General features: G+C 41.3%; 1 protein-coding gene and 1 non-coding gene across 2 annotated transcripts; one reads left to right on the forward strand and one right to left on the reverse strand.

Moving 5' to 3' along the window:
- Positions 1–16,811: 16,811 nt before the first annotated feature.
- On the forward strand, positions 16,812–19,758 carry LOC113323880 (cationic amino acid transporter 7, chloroplastic-like). Its single transcript, XM_026572227.1, has 5 exons — positions 16,812–17,303; positions 17,405–17,627; positions 17,731–18,082; positions 18,349–18,580; positions 19,061–19,758. The coding sequence occupies exons 1-5, from the start codon at positions 16,904–16,906 to the stop codon at positions 19,630–19,632; spliced, it is 1,779 nt and encodes a 592-aa protein (XP_026428012.1). The 5' UTR covers positions 16,812–16,903; the 3' UTR covers positions 19,633–19,758.
- Positions 19,759–19,783: 25 nt separating this feature from the next.
- Positions 19,784–19,857, reverse strand: TRNAT-AGU. The gene has a single exon. It is a non-coding gene; the product is annotated as a tRNA-Thr (tRNA).
- Between the last annotated feature and the right edge of the window lie 1,874 nt (positions 19,858–21,731).

The following is a 21,731-nucleotide window of genomic DNA, read 5'->3' on the forward strand; positions in this document are numbered from 1 at the left end:
CACCATAGTGCTTGGCTTAAGAGATGTGAGAAATTTTATAGATGCTCTCATTTTCTCTCTCAAAAAACAAAACCTCTAGCCTTCATCAACCTCTTGCTCAAATTTGGTCATTTTTGGACCAGATCTGAGCAAGATTACTTTTCCTTTTTAAGTTTTAATCAAATAAAACATGTTTTCTAATGTTTTTATGTATTTTGGCATATTTCTTCGCCATTTGGAGCGAGCTTTCTTCGCCATTTTGGGCGATTGTGTCTTCTTTTTGCAGGAGATTTCTTCAAATCTTCATGGCTAGATCATGGCTTGCTATTCTCGATTCAAAAACATCAATCATTCGACACGATATCTCTTTGAATCTTTCTTTAATCTAAGAGATTTAGGGCATCCAGATTCGTTTGATTATACAAAATTACGGGCAAAGTACTCATTTCTTTTAGGAGTATCTCTTATCAAAGAAGAAAAAAATCAGATTAAATGGTGGAATTGATCCCGGATAATACCGTCATTCTTCCCTACTACTACATAAAAAAGATTAGGTATCTTTACGGTTCATGGCTAGTTCTCTTTGCGATATACTTATAATTGATATACTTGTAATTGTATTAAGAGCATAATTATTTTGTATTTTGATGTTTTCGTTATTCTTGTAAGCGATCATGTAATCAGTATTTTGATTTGAATGAATTAAAATATGTTGATTGACCAAAAAAAGAAGAATTTTTTTTACAGATAAGTAATAAGTATAGATGGTAAATAGGTAAAACCTGTTGTTTTTTTTTTCCTTAAAATATTCGTTAATATAGTTGGAAGCCTAACAAGCTAGCTCCAACAACATACTACTACATTAATTGAACAAGTTGATGTGCTAACCTGCCAACGAGTCTCATGAGTAACCTAGCCAAAGGAGCCGAAACAGATGGGGGCTGAGATTGTGTCATAAGGAGGGCAAGCTGACTCTATCTTCCATGTTAGTTCCTGCAATATTACGTCATTGGGGGCTCGAAACTGGGACTTCCTGAACCGCATGAAATTTAGGGAAACAAGATTGACCAACTGAGCTAGTTACCCGTTTTTTAACTTTTTGAATTTTAACTTTTGAAGTAGTTTTAGGAACTGTTGGAAAGATATTTGGGCCGATAACGAAAGCTAGAACATACGCCCGGTTATTATGGGTGCACAAGTTTGGAGTTTGGACTCGAAAATATACCCCAACGTTACACGATCCAAAGTTCAAAACGAACCATAGCTGGCGACTGGTTTGAAAGGAATATGTCGCTTCTTTTTTCTAGTTCTTTTTTCGGTTTCTAAAAAAATAATCTGAAGTACAATAATGGGGGTTCATAATTGTACTATGACTCCTTGTCTTCTGTTTGGGATGACACAATCTCCTCCCTGGCTTATGTTACAGGACTATAAATTGTCAGTGTTTTTGGAGATGTACTATGTTTAATTTCTTCGCTTCAAACTGTACCATGTTCACTACTTAACCGACATTTTTAAATCGATATCCTTTCTGGACTACATCCATTATCAAATACCAATACCATATATATAACCTTTCCTGTTATCATAAGTCATAATTAATCAACGGCGTGGTTGCCTTAATCAACTGTTAACTATGTGGTGAAAAATGTTGTGGTTGCAGGCTGCTGGATTTAAATTCAAGATTAAACCCATCTGTCCCTGCAAAGGTCAAAGTGATCAACGAGAAGTGCTCCACGAGGCCCCACAATTTGACGTAGTACCACTTGTTACCGCGGCGAGGTCCCTTGGTAGAATTATTACTAGCCACCCTTTCGCATCCATATCTGGATTGTAGCCAAATTTGGCATCTCAAGTAACATGGTCCCCATTAAAGCCTAGTTAGTAGCTTCCTTCTTAGCAACGCTAGCACTTGGCTCGGTTACTATATTCGATGTCACATACCCCTTTTTCTCCGCGGAAATCCAAAAGGCAACTATCAATTTAATACTGAATTACTTAATAAAAACTACATATAGGGTTAATCAATTATCAACTATCAATCACGTAGACTTCGTTTGAGTTAAATATATCACAACCCACTTACCCAAATCACATGATAGGGTAATTAATTTCTCACGTATACTACTTCCATTTTTTCAAATAGATACTTTCACTTTTTTAATTTAGTTTATTTTTAAGCTAAATTAAAAAAATGAAAATATCTTTTTTCTAGAAAGACAAAAACTGAGGGAGTGTTTGTTAAGAATTAAAAGAAAAAAATCATTTGAGAAATTATAAATTACATGATTAATGCATGTAGGTTTTGCTTGAATTAAGTAAATACATCACTTCCATCCACGGAAAAAAAAAAGTAAATACATCACAACCCACTTACACACGTCACAAGATAGTATTACAACCATTATAAGAATTTGAGAAATCCTAAATTTCATTTCATATCGTCCTAACACTCTGTTTTGGAAAAAAAAAATTATAAGGAAACAGCGTACAACAACGTAGTTACCCAACCGATACAAACTGATCTTGGCAGCTGCCTCTCTAGTCACATACTTAGAACTATGTTGGTTAAAAAATTTCCAAACGTTATGTATGTACACCTTTCATCATCCACCACGTGTACAGAAAGAGACACGTGGAAGACATGCAAAACAAGATATCAGAACATGATAACAAGCATCCCATCAGAAGATGCCACCGGTCAGCAGATCTGACGGTCAGGGACAGAGGATCACAGAGGTATGATGGCTTAGAGGAGCACCAGATAATACCCCTTGGGTGTTAATACATCCAATCTCGAGGAAGATCCCAGATCAACGGCTGAGAGGAAGTTTGACTGACACAGATGTGACCAGACAAAGAGACACTTGTCTGACACGAGCAGACATCCATCTACCCGTATTAAATATCAAAGAGATATACACGTGTCAATCAGCTCGTGGAACAGGCGGGGATAACCCTTCGTATTCAAGCTCAGACCGCAGCATATGCCGAAGACCTCTGCGTAATGGGCACAAAGCACAAGAAGATAAGATTACAACGGCACCTCAGAAGTAGGACCCACGTTCCAACCCTATAAATACCCCTCTCCACTAAGAGAGAAGGGGTCGACCAATCCAGAGAAATTATAGGAGAATATATGAGAGAGAAATAGGAAGAGTAAGTAATCCCCTACTTCCGCAGACCTATGTATACTCTAAAATCATCCGCCTATCTCTGTAATCATTCAATACATAGTGAAACACCAACCCCGTGGATGTAGGCCTTAGTGCCGAACCACGTAAATCTTTGTCTTATTTACATTTCAGCACTTTACTTTCAGCGTTGAACTTCATGTGCTTTACATTTATACTTGATTCTCTGTTTATTCCTTTATACGAACATTATTTATGATAATATTCGACTAGACAATGACAAGCTCGAAGGCTTTGAGTCGATGAATCGATATAATCATCCCTTTTACGCATACGACGTACAATTTTAGAATTAGAATGTATGCGAATATTGTTTGTGAACACGTGGATGGCTTCGTGATTTATGTGTTCACAATCTGGCGCTAGAAACAGGGACTTTTTCCCGGTAAAAGATTTATCTCATCCTGTGATTTCACCTTAAACGCGCATTATGGTTGTGCCCTATTCTGGGTTCAGCGTGCTTTCAAAACCTTTTTTTATTCTGGGTTCATGGTCTTCATTTTCACAAACACCATTTCAAAGCAGACAAATCCACGGCTATCTATCAAAGATTTGCACGTGAGGCGTTTTTCTTTTAAAACTAAGACTTAATAATCCAGATTCATGAGTTCTCGCTACGGATCTGCCCTTTCAAGAGTTTTCCTTTTCAAAAGTAGTCTGAAAACAAGGTCCATGATTGTTTATTAGAGGATTTGTATTGCGAAAACTAGACCGATGGAGTCTTTATGTTTCTCTTTTATTAAGGCCCTTGGGCAACTCATTTCCTTTTATTCCACAAATTTTGCGGATACAAATGGCACTAACCCGATCCTCGTGGATATCTTTGGTTCTCTTTATTTATTTCCCTATGCAGAAAAGGACTAAAAATGGAAAAGATACTAGAGGCAGGAAAAACCAAAGCCTCATCAAAGGAGACACCGAGGATTACCCTGGTCATGACCCGAAGCAAGCAGAAAGGATACAAAGCTAAAACAGCTACTCAGAGGCAGGATGCTGCGGAAATCACCTCACTTATGAACACTAACTCAATTGCAGCCGCGACTCTCAAAGCAGCATCCATAAAGAACAACGCAACTGTTGCGGCCCTCCAGGCTACAGAAGCTAACAAGACTTTGGTTTCAAAAAAAATCCATCAACAAAGAGAAGGGGTGGCAGAATCTATGACACATCAGCCCGCACATCCACCAGTCTTCGGAATGCCGTCAACCAACGGTCAGAATCAAACCATACCAGTGGTTTTAGTACCGCGGGTGGAAGCTCAACCGAGGGGACCAAACTTGGAGATACCAACAATTGAAGTTGATCCTCTACCACCCTTAATACACACAGTAGACGAAGGGGGAACTATGGCCGTAGGGGTACAAGATGGAACTCCCAATCAGGGATCAAACTAGTCCCACCGACTGATGGTAGAGCTCGAAGAATTGAAAAAGAGCCAGCAGGTCTATGCAGATGCCGTAGCTCTTCTGTCCAGGGAGAACCAAGACTTGAAAGATAGGATTTCCCAAAGCCCGAAGACTAGCCAACAACTGGACGAAGCAAATTCTAAGGAACCAGAGCCTAATCGAGACCGAAGAATCATCCTAGCAAACGCCGCTAGGGGAAGCAGTGCATCCGATCCGGAATATGCCGCCGAAGACTTAGACTATTATGACAGTGAAGTTCGAAGAAAGAAACGCTCAACTGAGCATGAGAACGCGGGACATTACCGCGCAATGGAAGAGTTGCGTGATGAGATGATGGCTGAGATCAGGCAGTTAAAAGCCAGACAAGGCGGAGGAAGGCTTGAAGAGGTGATGAGAGAAGCTAACTCCACGCCCCTAACTCATCGCCTGGCAAATACCCTCATTCCGTTAAAGTGCCCTGTCCCAACTTTTGAATGCTATGACGGATCCAGTGATCCCGCGGCACATATCCGGTATTATAATCGTATCTTAGCCCGATGGAGTCAAAACGACGCCGTCCTCTGTAGGTATTTCCCATCAAGTCTGAAGGTATCGACTTTGTCTTGGTTTGACAACCTGCCACCTGATTCCATCAACTCCTACGATCAAATCGCAGAGAAATTCTTGAGAACCTACATGTAGAACAAAGTTGTCAACACCGGAATGGATAAAAAAATTTCTCTGGCAATTGGTTACAAGGAGAACACGAGGGAATACACCAACAGATGGCACAAGATCTGCCAAGCCATAGGGAGTGTGGATCCCGTAGTAAGCATCAACTGCTACAAGTGAGGATTAGACCGAATGAGTCCACTATTTGTTGAGATCCACGGAAGCGTACCTAAGACAGAAGGAGACCTTCGAATAATTATTGAGAAGTATGCTCGTCTTGAAGAAATCCAGCGTGAGAACCCGAGGGCACAAACGCAGAGGTCTCACCGTACCAATTCCGCAGAACAAACCAGCGGGGCCAAAAGAAATAGCTCAGTGGAACGACCGCACGAAGATAGGAAGGAACGAAGAGATGAACGACGAAAAGACGATCGAAAATGCGAAGATCAGGTTTACACGAAGCTCAATGCTAGCTACGCTCGGATCTTGCGAGAGATCAAAGGAAGGGAAAATTTGGAGTGGTCGTGGTCTAAGGGAAAACAGCCCCCAAGGACCGAGAAGTCTAAAGATTACTGTGAGTATCATTGCTTCAATGGACACCAGACCGAGAAATGCAAAAAACTCAAAATAATGATCCAAAAATTGATCGATACTGGCGAACTCAAGCAATACATACGAAAGGAAGTCACCGAGGACAGATCTAAATGAACCAAGCAAGTCCAACTTCTAGAGGGAAACCGCACAATCAACACCATCTCGTGTTCCGAAGACGCAGGGCCCTCACTTACAGCGCATATAGTAAAGAGGCTATGAAAGCAATTCGAAGACCACTGCGAATTATATAAGATTGATGGCGTAGAGGTGGACGAGCACGAAGAGTGGATGGACGCACCTATCATCTTCGATACTGAAGATATCGAAGAAGATATGGAAGACCATAACGATCCCTTGGTCCTCACACTACCAGTGGCCGGATGTAACCTCAAAAAGATCCCCATTGACGGGGGAAGCTCAATGAACGTTCTATTCTACGACGCCTTCAAACGAATGAAGCTCCATGATGAACAGCTGATGACCTCTTATTACACCATCTACGGGTTCAACGGAGCGCCCTTAAAGACATTGGGAGACATCGTGTTGCAGGTGAAAGCCGGGCCCATGAAAGTAGAAACAAGATTCAGCGTGGTAGACGCCCCATCCCCCTATAACGTCATTATTGGACGAAAGTGGGTAAATAAACTCAAGAGAGTGGCAGCAACTTACTACCAGTATCTCAGGTTCCCTACACCCGAGGGAGTAATGGAAATCAAGGGAGATCGGGTCTCTGCAAAAGAGTGCTAGGCCACTCAGGATCGTATCAACAACGAACAGGAAGAGCAACGAAAAAACCGAAGGATCAAAAATAAAGAAGCTGCAAAAGAAAAGGCCATAGACCTGTTCCTCAAGAAAACCGCAGGGAAGGGCTTGACAAAAGATGATAATGTCCTTAACACAGAGGCAAGTACTTCAGCAGCCAACGAAGGACAGAAACATACCAAATAGCAATTAAAGAACGTCCCAATCCTTGGGGACCCGAAGCCGGTGTTCACACCAGTGGAGCCCGTAAAAGAAATCAACATAGGAACGGAAGAAAACCCGAAGATGATCAAAGTAGGGACCATAATGGACGAAAAAAGAGAAGATTCCTTAACCAAATTACTTAAAGAATACGCGGATGTATTCGCCTGGAAGTTAGGAGACATGCCGGGGATTGATCCAAAAATAATCCAACACGAGCTGCGCATCAAACCAGGCACGCCACCTTTCAGGCAGAAAATAAGAAAAGTTGCACCAGAGTATCATAAGGCGGTAGAAAAAGAACTTCGGAAACTACTAGAAGCAGGCTTCATCAAGGAAGTCAAATACCCTACATGGATCTCCAACATGGTCGTCGTTCCTAAAAAAAATGGAGGGGTTAGGATATGCATCGACTTTACTAACCTCAACAAGGCATGTCCAAAAGACAGCTATCCCCTACCGAGCATAGATCAACTGGTTGAAGCAGTGGAAGGGTACGAAGAGCTGTCATTCATGGACGGATATTATGGTTACAACCAAGTAGCCATGGAAGAAGAAGATCAACTACACACAGCATTCTACACCCTGCATGGCCTTTATTTCTACACTAGAATGCCATTTGGACTTCGAAACGCAGGGGCAACTTATCAGAGAATGGTCGATGCTATCTTCAGGCCATGGATTGGTAGTACCCTAGAAGTCTACGTTGATGACATGCTCGTCAAAAGTAGGCTGCGCAAAGATCACCACCAGGACCTGAGAGATATTTTCGAAGTAATGAGGAAACATCACATGAAAGTAAATCCAGAAAAATGCACCTTCGGTGTCACCTCAGGGAAATTCCTCGGATATCTGGTAACAAAAAGGGGTATTAAGGTAGATCCCGCGAAGATTCAGGCCATAGTGGAAATGCCATCTCCGAAGAATTTAAAAGAAGTGCAAAAGCTCAATGGGTCCTTAGCAGCCTTGGGCAGATTTATTTCCCGATCCTCGGACATATGCAAACATTTTTTCAATATTCTCAAAAAAGGGAGTAAGTTTGAATGGACCGCAGAATACGAAGAAGCCTTCCGAAGAATCAAGGAATACCTGGATTCAATTCCAATCCTGCAGAAGCCTGATCCTGATGAGGTTTTGGCATTGTACATAGCAGCGACAGAAGACGCAGTTAGCGCAGTGTTGGTCAAAACAAATACGAAGATAGAACATCCTATCTATTATGTCAGCAAGACCCTCAATTCTGCGGAAAGGAATTACACGAAGATCGAACAACTCATCCTGGCATTAGTATGGGCTACTCAAAAGCTGAGAACCTATTTCCTAACTCACTTCATCCGCGTCCCATGCAAAGCACCACTGGAAGCAGTCCTCAAAAGCGTGGGAAAAGTAGGTAGAATAGCTAAGTGGAACACCCACCTGGACCAATTCAACATCATTCATGAAATTCAACATTCCCAAAAATCCCAAGTATTGGCGGATTTCTTGGCAGACCTCCCCCTGGACAACGATGAAGAGATTAAGGGAATACCAGAAGCCGACGAGGAAAGCAAGGATCCAGTTGATGTCCTCGAACCCGCGAGTCAAAGACAATGGGAAGTCTTCGTTGATGGTTCCAAAAATAAGGAATGGGCAGGAATAGGCATTGTCATCACCACCCCAACTGGAGAAAGGATCGTACATGCACTCAGGTTAGAATTCAAAGAGCATACTAACGACATCGTCGAATACGAGGCAGTCGTACATGCCCTCCGCTTGATAATAGAGATGGGGGTAACTGATGTAAGACTGACAAGTGATTCGCAGCTTGTCATACGTCAAATAGGGCTCGAATACAATGTGTACGACGACACCCTCTCAGCTTACATGGCCTTGGTCCAAACATTGGCATCACAAATTCCGAACATCAAGTTCCGGCACTTATGCAGAAGGGATCTCAGGCACGCGGATGCCCTAGCATATATATCATCCATGCTGAAGGACAAGAGTATCGAAGCTATCAAAATAACAAGGGTATACGAGCCTTCGATTTCATCACAATTTTCCTTTGCTACAAATCAAGATACAGTAGGAGAAAATATCGAAGATCAGGTGGGAGAAGACATCCGTGACGATTTTGACGAAGAAGATATCCTGTCGAGAGCAAGTCAAGACGAAGATTTCAACAACGAAGATGATTGGAGAATGATGATCCATGCGTTTCTAAAGGATGGAACCTTACCCGCGGATCACAAACAAACCAGGAAAATACTCTCCAAAGTAGGAAGATATGATCTTCGGGATGGGGTCCTGTACAAGAAATCTTTCCTCGGACCATTACTACGTTGCTTATCCAGGAAAGAGGGGCATCGAATTATAAACGACATCCATTATGGTGACGCATGGAATCATAGCGGCATGAGATCACTAGCCGACAAAGCAAAAATGCAAGGATATTACTGGCCCACAATGATACAAGATGCTGCAAGAATGTCCCGACGATATGAAGAATGTCAGCGTTTCGCCAAAAAGATACACGCACCAGCAACAACGTTGAATTCTGTGGATAGTCCGTGGCCATTTGCAAAATGGGGCATAGATATCGTTGGGCCTTTCATCGAAGGATCAGGGAAAAGACGATTTTTGATAGTAGCCACGGACTACTTCAGTAAATGGGTAGAAGCCAAAGCCTTAGCCAGGATCAGAGACGTGGACGTGTTTACTTTTATATTCCAAAACATTATTTGCAGGTTCGGCATACCAGCGGAAATCGTGTCCGATAATGGTAAACAATTACAGGGGAAAAACATAGACATGCTCTTCGACACTTTCAAAATAAGGAAAAACAAGTCCACCCCCATATACCCTCAAGGCAACGGACAAGCGGAATCTACTAACAAGACCCTCGCCCTTATCCTCAAAAAGCAATTAGACGAACACAAGGGGCGATGGTGTGAACAACTACACAATGTATTATGGACATACGGGACAACACGAAGATCTGCCACTGGGGAGTCCCCATTTCTCCTCACTTATGGAGCTGAAGCAGTCATCCCAACATAGATCCTCATGCCAACCACAAAGACCGAAGCATGGGAGAAAAATCTCACAATAGACATGATGTTAGAGAGACTGGACGACCTGGAAGAAAGGAGGGAAGCAACATTGCAAAAGATGGAAAATTATCAACGAAGATTAGCGATAGAGTACAACAAAAAGGTTAAGCTTCGAAATTTTATAGAAGGTAAGTATGTGCTAAGAACAATCCCGCAGTATCAACGAGAGAAGAAATGGGGAAAGTTAGCACCTACATGGGGAGGACCTTTTATAATACACGACATTGCGGGAAACGGTTCCTACTATCTTCGCAATCTGAAAGGCGAGGTCCTCCGGCACCCTTGGAATGCTAAATGGCTCAAACCGTACTACCCATAGGAGCAGCGCAACTTTGCATCTGCGTGAAGAATACCAGAAGAAGAAGGCAGCGTAACCGCTTTACATGTTTCTATCTCTGGACGATGAGTAGCAGGCCTCAACCTATCAATCAAACAAACTTTTTGGGAAATCTTCAAGGAAACGAAATGGTCAAAAGGCCCGCTGGGTGAACGCATGTACATTACATAATAAATTAACAATATTGGGGAAAGTAGTTAATCTACAATCTCTCAGGACTCCCCTATCAGTGTCTATGAGTGTAAGACCAGGGGGAAGGCACCCAACATAAAGAGATACCCAACCAATTTTAAGGCAGCGGGTCGACGGAATGGGTGCATGTAAATATTTCAAATAAGCATCCCATATCCTAGAACGCTGCCTCGACCCCCACCGTTTGGGAATCCTCTGGCCCAGGATTCTCCATCTTGACAGGTCTCAAGACGATCACAAAGGTATTTACCTTCGGTGTCGCACCCAAACACTCTCTACTTTTTACAAAGCAAGTTATTTATAGTTTAACACTTCACAATACTTAAAATAAAGATGAATTGATAACGTAGATATGCCAAAAGGATGATCCATTTCATAAAGAGTTGATTATAAGTTCAGCAAATAAGATAAAGCAGGAAACACATCAAAAAATGATCTGAAATTATATAAGCAACAAGGATCAACTTTCTATGACTAATAAAAGAAATCTACTTGGACGATACAGTTCCATCAACAGGGTTGTCTCTGCAAGATGAAGGTACGCTACCACCTGAAGAAGGCTCAGAAGAACCAAGCAAGGGCGCGGGAAGGGGACGACGCAGATAATTCTTGACAAGACCATGTTCGACTTTAAGATCAAGTTCAATCTTATTTAGGACTTTGTTGGTCACTTCAGCCAACTGACATCGAGCTTTATAAGTGATAATAGCGGTCCACTGGTTGGCCTTAGACAGCAATGCAGATAGGCGTTCCGCCTCTTTGGAGGCAATCTCCGCTGCTTCCTCACGAGACACGGCCAACCCTTTGAAATAATTGGCTTGTCTTTCCTGCTGCACTAAGGCATTGAGTTTTTTTAAGCTCATCATTTGCTCCGTGAAGCTGTCCCTCGAGTGCTGAAAACAAGAAATACCAAGAGATTAAAACGAAGAAATAACAGAATCACACTCGATAAAACGAGGTTATACCTTAGACATTAGCCGAAGCCTCTTCATACTCATTAACAACTGCGTCCCGAGCCTCATCAATAAAGTCATATTCGTCGGATAGTTTCTTATAATCCGTTTGAAGGTTCGTAAAAGAAAATTGACTCGTGTCTAAGTCTACCTGCTTCATTGAATCCAAGTGATGAAGATGGTTGACTTCGACATTCATCTCCCCCATCCTTTTATGGAGTCGATACACATTCACTTCAAGATCTCTTTCAGATTCCACTTGGCGAGCAACATCATCTCGAGACGCTGCTAGGGATTTACTAAGAGCACCAACCTCAGCCCTAGCATTATCTCTTTCCTCGGAAATATGCAACATACTATCCCTAACCCCGGGGCATAAGAAAGAATGAGCCTATTGTAACTCTCCTTCCAAAAAGGGCACTCTAGCCTCTAAGTCCGAAGCATGTCCTCGAGCATCACGCAGGTTGTCACGCGTCCATAGCAGCGTACCATTAAACAGACAACGGTCATGATTGTACTTATTTTGCATATCAACCATCAATGTTCGCTTTTCACGCCACTCAGCTGCTAAGGCGTTGTGCTCATCAGCACGAGCATTCCATTTTACGGCTTCGCTTTTCAACTTACCCACCAACTCTGCAATGCGGGATTTTTCTGTCGTTCCCTTTCTTTCCGAAGCCATATGAGCTCGGGGACTCCACCCACTGAAGATAGGGTGGGGATACTGAGACAGAACACCAAAGTACAATATATGTAATCACGAGGAGTAAAAGACCAATAAAAAATACGAACCTGTGAGGGACGATACATTTCTGCGAGCTTGCTCCAATTCGTTGCGGACTATAGAAAGTTCCGAACGGAGACTCTCCTCGGCATTACCCAGCCGCTCCTTTTCCTTCAGGAGACCCTTCAGTTCACTTATTTCCATCTCGGCCGCAGATAGTTCTTCTTCTCTATGACGAAGCTTAGCCTCCAACTTTAAAGACTTTGCTTTAAAGAATTGGTATAGAACATGGTTGTAATGTTCGCTCCTCATCATCTATGTCACAAACGACAAACATTATTATACCCAAGGGATCGGATATCGCGAAGAATACAATGTTCGTATATCATGAGGGAATCAGTACAAGGATTTACCTCTAAGACACGCTGCTGGGGAAAACCGTATTGGTACCCATCAGCTATGGCCATCATATCAGCAACAGAGGAGGGAGGGTCAACCACTAGGTTAGCTTCTAAAGCTCTCAGATTCTTCTCCCACATCTCAGCAACGCGGACTTCAGAAGACACTTGCATCATCTGACGAGTATAAGCGTTAGAATTCTTCTCACCGGGGACCACTGGGGCAGGGTTGGGGACGAACATCAGATTTTTCTTCTTAAGCCAAGCCAAAATGGCATCTTCGCCTTCAGGCATTAGAGAGTAAGGGAAATCCTATGAAGGAGATTCAACCGCAGACTTCCCTTTGGATGTTCTCCCCTCACTCGCGCAAGTCTCGAAATCACCATCCTCAGTATGACTACCGGCGTTTTCAGCCTGCTGACCGGTGACATCTTCTTTACCAATATCCCCAAGCACATCCCAATAATCATTTGGGGAAAGCAATGAGAAGTCTTCGGCAAGACCTATGGCAGCATTCACATCAAAGGATTCCCCCACAGAATATATCCTACCAAAAGAAAATTCAGGGGAAATAACGGGCAGAGTACCCACACCAACAATATTATCGCCAACAGGGGCAGATCCACCCCCGCCAGTACCACCAACGGCAATATTACCCTCAGACTCACCATCATCACCCGCGGCAATTCCTTCTTCACCATCACACCCGCGGCAACTTCTTCTTCACCATTACCACCTTCGTCATCAGGGTGAGAAGTGTCGGTACGCTCTTCTCCATCGGACATTTCTTCATCCTCAGCATACCCTTCGTTTACAGGACTCGTAACCTCCTCATAAACCTCAGCCTCACCGGTAACCGCAGTAGAAGATTGTTTGGGTCCAAGTTTCTTCTTCTTCGACACCTACAAACCAGTAAACATCCCCACAAAGGCTCATTTTTTCCTCACTTCAAAAATGAAAATTATTTCAAGCAAGGAAAAAGGGGCAAATAGTATAGAGAATATAAGAAGAAACTATACCTTGGCAGCAACAGCACTCTTCGGTGGATGGGTAACACCAGAACCCTCCTCCTCATATCCATCAACGACATCAAGAGCGTAAGGAAAATTCATGCCCGCGAAATTCGGACGCCAAGGATAGAAATCTCCATAACGAGCAGGAGGAGTTTCACGAGGCTTGCTGTTTTCAGAAGGACGCCAACCGCGCGGACCAGGAATTCAACCATAAGCCCAAGGACCAACTACCTCAATAATAGTAGCATGCCATTCATAATCATGATCACGCTTAATCCTTTCATGAGCAGGAAAGAGTTTCCGTTTAGCAGATCCCTCAGTACCAGGAACATACTTCAGCTTGGCATCACTCACCTCACTCAAAAAAAGAATTTCACCACGGGGAGCAGCAATATTACGAAGACTAACACTCCACGGCTTATGGTTTCTACTGTTGACATAATCCCCAACTGTTAAAATTCTGAGGAGTGTACCACTCTCTCTCAGCAGGATTTGGAACATAGCAGGTCATCATAGTCTCTCCCTTGCTTCGAAGGTAACATTCCTTCAGTGAACGAAGATAATTCCCAGATAGTTGTGACACAGAACGATTATGAGTGTTTGTGGAAGAGCCTTAGCGACTAGCCAACACGTCATAATAAAAGGAGTCACCCGACTTATATAGGGGAAACATGAGACCCGCCTCGAAGGCTCCAACCGTAGTCAATAGATGAAACTCGTCAAACTGATACTTAGCAAGGAGCTCGTAAGTGATATCATCGTCAGGGGCATAGAAGCGAACCTCAAAAGCTTGAAGCTCATGTTTTTCCTTGAACATCTCAAGATCAATATGCTTGAAAGTGACCTTCTTCTTACCAACTGAAACACTGCGTATCACGGGGACAGTTTCTTCTTCGTCTGCGGAATCAGAAGTAGGACTCAATTCCGAAGCTTTCCTTTTGAAGGAAGATTTTTAGACGGATCAGCTCTCGACATAGTACCCTTGGAGTACTTCCCTTTGAAAGAAACCGTGGGAGGAGGCGGAAAAGATTTCTGCGGAGGCACTGAAGGAGGAGCCATAGAACGAAGGGGCGGAACATCCAATGCTTCATTACGAGGAGGAGGAGCCCGCGTACTCCTCGAGTCATCACGAGGGGGAGCCTGCGCACTCCTAGAATCTTCACGAGGACGAGAAGGGGCATGGTTAACAACATACCTAGACCTAGAAGGACCCTTCGGCACATCCCCTTTCTTAGTAGGAACAACCTTCACACCAGAGGAAGATGAAACCCTATGACCCCGAGGATCCGATTGCGAAGACTTGTAAGGACCTTCTCCAAGTGGAGATCTGTTAGAATCTCGACGCGGAGGGGATCTTGGCGGAATAGACGGCGGGGTTTGGTAAGGAGCCCGCGGATGATCAGACATGTCTATAAGGAAACACAAAAACAGTTTAGAGAAGAATACATGGAGATCACTAAAGATCAAAAAACCCATAATTGATGGTTCATCCGGATAAACATTAAAAACCCTAAGAACTAAAAATAACCAGAAATACTCCATCAAACTTCAGGGATAATACTTAGATACAGACTCATATACTTTGTAACAAAGAACGGGGGCAAGCATATATGCTTCGACATGTGTGTTCTTCATCACAAAGCCAAGAATACAGCAGTAGGAAACAAACGGGTAGATACATAGATAAATCAATGATGAGCAGCTAAGGAAAAACCCCATACCTGTATAGAAGAGGACGACAAGCACCAACCACAGTCGAAGAAAGGAGGATCGGAGATATCAAAAGCTAGTTGTCTGTGATACAGGGGCAACAACAATCGAGAGCGAAAGATACAGAAAATTGAATGATGTTATCTTCCTCACAAGAATGACGATAATAAATGACTAAAGAACAAGAATAGAAAACAAGAAGAGGAACACTGACAAGAAGAGGATAAAAGTTTTTTTTCACATTCTCTTTCCTATTTATGAAGATAGAGAAGACAATAACTGTCCCTCGTACCAAGGAGCAGTTATGGGGAAAGTTAATGCAAAGTGGGAAACGTGCCCGTATTTATAGGGGAAGTTATTTCAGGAGAGATAAAACGTGTAGGACGACCTTTCTTCTTCTAAATTGCAAAATGCGCCCAAGTCAGAAGAAGAGGGGCAAATTGTGTGTACACCTTTCATCATCCACCGCGTGTACAGAAAGAGACACGTGGAAGGCATGCAAAACAAGATATCAAAACATGATAACAAGCATCTCATCAGAACATGCCACCGGTCAGCAGATCTGACGGTCAGGGACAGAGGATCACAGAGGTATGATGGCTTAGAGGAGCACCAGATAATACCCCTTGGGTGTTAAATACCAAAGAGATATACACGTGTCAATCAGCTCGTTGAAGAGGCGAGGATAACCCTTCGTATTCAAGCTCAGGTCGCAGCATATGCCGAAGACCTCTGCGTAATGGGCACAAAGCACAAGAAGATAAGATTACAACGGCACCTCGGAAGTAGGACCCACGTTCCAACCCTATAAATACCCCTCTCCACTAAGAGAGAAGGGGTCGACCAATCCAGAGAAATTATAGGAGAATATAGGAGAGAGAAATAGGAAGAGTAAGTAATCCCCCTACTTCCGCAGACCTATGTATACTCTAAAGTCATCCGACTATCTCTGTAATCATTCAATACATAGTGAAACACCAGCCCCGTGGATGTAGGCCTTAGTGCCGAACCACGTAAATCTTTGTCTTATTTACATGTCATCACTTTACATTCAGCGTTGAACTTCATGTGCTTTACATTTATACTTGATTCTCTGTTTATTCCTTTATACGAACATTATTTATGATAATATTCGACTAGACAATGACAAGCTCGAAGGCTTTGAGTCGACGAATCGATATAATCATCCCCTTTACGCATTCGACGTACAATTTTAGAATTAGAATGTATGCGAATATTGTTTATGAACACGTGTATGACTTCGTGATTTATGTGTTCACTCGTTAATTACAATTAATGATTTACACGTCTTTCCTAATATTTAAGTTGAAATGGATAATGTGATCCACATTTAGTTACCACAAGTGGCAAATCTCGAGGAAGTACGCCTGATTTCATCATCAAAACGGGATTTAGTCTTTTAGATACAATGATATAAACCATGACAATAATTGGCAATTTAGATATTAACGAGGGAAAAAAAAAAGAATTTAATGAATGAATTACCTAAAACAATTACCGTGGAAATCTCCCAAATCCACGTCACCTCCGTTATATGAGGTACCACACCTCCACCGTTACTTTTTATACAAAGTCACACTCATCGTCACTTCTCTCTCTTATTTTCTTCTGTTCCATTCCATTCTTCTTTAAAATCGTGTTAGATAGAGAGACTGAGGGAAGAAAAAAAGATAGAGATGGGAGAAAGCCATGGATCATCGTCAACACCATCATCGTTTTCAAGTTTGAGATCATATGGGAAAGCAATAATTGAGATCCCTAAAAGATTACACCGAAGAGCCGGTTCGGTAACAACGACATTTGAGGAGATGAGCCGAGTTAAAGCACGATCCGGCTCAGACATGCATAAAAGTTTAAGATGGTATGATTTGGTTGGGTTTGGAATTGGTGGTATGGTCGGTGCTGGTGTTTTTGTTACTACCGGTAGAGCGACTAGACTTTATGCTGGTCCTGCCGTTATTATTTCTTATGCCATTGCTGGTCTTTGTGCTCTTGTCTCTGCTTTTTGTTATACGGAATTTGCTGTTGATATGCCTGTTGCTGGCGGTGCTTTCAGTTATCTCAGAATCACCTTCGGTATGCACATTTTTATTTCAATTTTCTTTTTTCTTTTTTTCATTTATATATTCTGCCGTTTTTAGTGATTTTTTTTTTGGGTTTGGGGGTTTTTATTACAGGGGAATTCGCAGCGTTTTTAACTGGTGCAAATTTAGTGATGGAGTATGTTTTTTCTAATGCTGCCGTCGCTAGAAGCTTTACTGCCTATTTAGGAGCAACTTTTGGGATATCTGCAACAGAGAAATGGAGAATAACTGTTTCTGGACTTCCTGATGGGTTTAATCAACTTGATTTCATCGCTGTTGCCGTCATTTTGATCATTTCACTCATCATTTGTCAAAGGTAGTTCATGCAATACTTGGGTTTCAACAATTTCCTGAAAGAATTCAGAGAATTTATTCAACTTGAAACTTACTCTGTTTGTTTTGTTTTTTTTTTGTTACAGTACAAGAGAAAGTTCAGTGATGAATACGGTGTTGACAGCTTTGCACATACTGTTTATAGGATTTATTATAGTGATGGGATTTTGGAAAGGAGATTCAAAGAATTTTACAGAACCAGCGAATCCGGATAAAAACCCAAGTGGGTTTTTCCCGTACGGAATATCAGGAGTTTTTAATGGAGCAGCAATGGTTTATCTAAGTTATATCGGTTATGATGCTGTTTCAACAATGGCTGAAGAAGTTAGAAACCCAATAAAAGACATCCCAGTTGGTGTTTCTGGTTCTGTCTTTCTTGTCACCATACTTTACTGTTTGATGGCTGCATCAATGTCTAAACTTGTTCCTTATGATGCAGTAAGTAACTAAACAACCCTACTTTCTATCTTCCTTCTCCACTTTAGAAGAAAAAGGAAGAAAACGCCATTAATGTCTATGTTATCTCTTCTTATAACCTACACTACATAAGCAGGCTAATCCTAGCTAGGTTTCAAAAAACATTTAATTTTCCAGAACGGTTACAGTCGTATGATATATGGGGGTCAATGCAAAAGACAATTTTACCCTTAGTCATACAATTGTAGAAGGAAATCCTTATTATTGTTTTGATGTGAAATGTGCAGATAGATACCGAAGCACCATTTTCATCAGCATTCAAAGGATCAGACGGCTGGGGATGGGTTTCAAATGTAATAGGTGGTGGGGCTAGTTTTGGTATATTAACATCTTTGATGGTATCGATGTTGGGCCAAGCTCGTTACCTATGTGTAATCGGGCGATCTAATATTGTCCCATCTTGGTTTGCGAGGGTCCACCCTAAAACGTCAACTCCTGTCAACGCTTCGGCTTTTCTAGGTAAGATGAAGTTTACGAAAAACACTCCGTACGCCTCTTTTACACTTTATCTTTGCTTTATCTAACGTAAGCGTACCGTAGTTCCCCACATCCTTTGTCCAGGTAAGCTAAGGCCGTTACGCTTGGGCCCCACCTTTTGTTACTTTCACTTTCTTCTGGGAACCGCAGGATTACTGATTGAATATTTTTTTGGATTAGTCACTGATCGAAGGAAATCCTAGTGAGCTGTGACCCGTATTATTAAATTAACATGTGTAAATAATATTGCCACTTTCTATATAAATTGGTTATACTATGATTGAATGTTTGATTAAATATCTCTGGAATTTGCATGTGATTGTCGAAAGTTTCTATGAAGAATTCAATCTAACGAATAAAATTTCCTTTAAATTTTGATTGCGTTTTGTTTCTTTTTTCAATTGGATTTTATTTATGTTTTATTAAGATAATATATTTTTTTAATGTGATATCATTTTGCAGGGCTTTTGACAGCAGTGATATCCCTGTTTACGGACCTCAATGTCCTCCTAAATCTAGTATCGATCGGTACACTATTTGTCTTCTACATGGTAGCCAATGCAGTAATATATCGACGATATGTTTCGATTGGAACGACAAATCCGTGGCCGACATTTTCGTTCCTTTTCTCCTTTTCCTTCATTGCCATTTTATTCACTTTCCTTTGGCAATTTGCTTCACCAGGGAAGACAAAGTCAGTCATACTTGGTACTTGTATGGGTATCTTGGTTGGGATTTTACTAGCTTTTAACATGCTTGTTCCTCAAACCCGTAAACCTGAGTATTGGAGTGTTCCTCTGATGCCATGGATTCCTTGTATTTCCATCTTCTTGAACGTTTTCTTGCTGGGTTGTCAAGATGGACAGTCTTATATCAGATTTGGGATCTTTTCGGGGGTCGTCGTTCTTTTCTATGTCTTTTACAGTGTTCATGCAAGCTTTGATGCTGAAGGACAATGTTGTACCCAAAACTATAAGCAACTTGAAAGAAATCCCGAGAAAACTACTGTAAATGGAAGTATCAGTAAAGTGTAAAAATGTAGAAGATTTTTTTTTTTCTGTTCCAAGGGTGAGATAACCACACCTGGGAACATTTAAGCTAGATTTTGTAAGTGAAAAATGTAAACCCATCAGTTCATTTTCCATCAAAAAAATGATAAAAGAACCATATTCAAAAAATTGAAAATGCTTTCATTGAGAGTTGAACTCAAGACCTCCCGCTTACTAAACGGGTGCTCTAACCAACTGAGCTATGAAAGCTGTTTGTTTGATTAAACTGTTCAATATTTCAGTTTTCATTTCACTATTCTCGTCTAGCAAATATCAAATGAGTTCTTATGCCAATGGACCAAATTGCAAACTCCACTCTAATTTTCTTTTTTGAAGCAACATCACTCTGATTAGTATTCAAATGATTCAAAATCAGAAAGTATAAAAATCTGACTTTACATTTATATAATTTTGGAAAAGGCAAAATCGGATTTGAAAGTGTTGAGCTGCTCTTTAAAATAATCATACAAACCACCAATAGGTACGTTCTTTTTGCTCACCTGCTTAGGTACATTCTAATTGCTCCAACTTCATCACTAAATTAACATCCTACTGTGTTTCGTGTATATATAATTTAAACTGTGGAGGAAATATTCTCTAAATATGCAGTGTTCTTAATCAAGCTACTAGTTCAATGACAATGACACAAAATGATAAAAAAAATAGGAGTACTAATTAAAGATCGTTTCTAAATTTAGGACGAAGAATCTCTTTCTAAAAACAAACATAATAGTAGTTGTTATTTGGGGGTAAGTGACTCCTCCCTTCATACAACAGAGATTTAATAACACTTGGGTCAAGGATTCAATGCCAGGAAGCCAGGGTAGCCCTATGCAATGCAATACAGAAAAGCTAATTGGCCCTCTTGCTTTAAAAACGGTGATGCCCGTTCCGGGACGTTAACCAGTATTGGCCATTGGGCGAGGTAGTGGTACCATGGAATATCCATCAATTTGATAAATAAGAAGGGACCACGGAGAAGCTAGTTAAGTAGTACAATTTAACAAGGGCAACATTTAATTTTAAATTCGGTGGTGCGATTCCAAAAGACAAAATAGCTTGAAAATACTTATATCTCTTCATAATCGGTAATTAACTGTAAAGTTTTTGTCTACCGATTACAAGTTTATGTAAGAATGGGATATTGACATAATCGATAGCCCAATAATATATAATATCTACCGATTATTGAAATAGAAAACTTAATTTTATTTGTGTTTTGCAGAGGAAAACGAATTTAGGGCAACCGTCTATAATCTGTAGCAAATGAACATCATATTACTACCGATTATGGTTTCATTTTTACTGTTCTTTTGAACCTAAATAGTCTTATAATCGGACACAATATTTTATCCTTTTCTACCGATTAACCTGGGGTTTTAAAATCGGTAGGTTAGGTGAACTTCATAACCTTCCGATTGTATGGTAGTTTCCAAATTCAAAAATTTTGAGATTTTTTCAAATTTCAATTTTGGGGCAACTCCATAATCGGGAGACATGGTAATAACTACATACCTTCCGATTGTATGGTAGTTCCCAAATTCGAAAATTTTGAGATTTTTTCAAATTTCAATTTTGGGGCAACTCCATAATCGGTAGGTTAGGTGAACTTCAAGGGGAAAGGGAACCGATCCTAGTAAGGGAAAGGGAACCGATCCTTGTAAGGGGTGCAATACATCAAGGGGAACCGATCCTTGTGTAGGGTGCAGCAAGGGTTATAGCAGAAAGGGGAACCGATCCTATGGACATGTGCAACACATATAAGTTAGATACCATATATATGTGGGGAACCGATCCTAATACCTAGTCAACCGAATCTTTGGGAAGCTAGTGTGACTATGCGTAGTACCCACATGGAGGTAGAACCGAAACTTGTTTTGGTAGAACCGTAAACCCGTGATTGTGATTAAATGTTGGTTTGATCAATCATATAGTTCTTGAAAGTCAGATGAACCAATTCTGAACTTGTTTGAAAGTGTGGAAAATCGGTTTCAAGATTGTAAGTGTGAAAGAGAACTTACAAAGTAAAGATGTCGACAAACTTTGAACACGTGCTGTGAATGTTTATTTCTATAATTGTTCAA

This window comes from Papaver somniferum, chromosome 11, assembly GCF_003573695.1.
Source record: "Papaver somniferum cultivar HN1 chromosome 11, ASM357369v1, whole genome shotgun sequence".
Classification (NCBI taxonomy): Eukaryota; Viridiplantae; Streptophyta; class Magnoliopsida; order Ranunculales; family Papaveraceae; genus Papaver; species Papaver somniferum.

Excerpts from the sequence above, each read along its gene's own strand:
- LOC113323880 (XM_026572227.1), top strand. The coding sequence starts at position 16,904 with ATGGGAGAAAGCCATGGATCATCGTCAACACCATCATCGTTTTCAAGT. Across the intron at positions 17,628-17,730 it reads TCACTCATCATTTGTCAAAG|TACAAGAGAAAGTTCAGTGA; the intron begins GTAGTTCATGCA and ends TTTTTGTTACAG. Across the intron at positions 18,581-19,060 it reads CAACGCTTCGGCTTTTCTAG|GGCTTTTGACAGCAGTGATA; the intron begins GTAAGATGAAGT and ends ATCATTTTGCAG.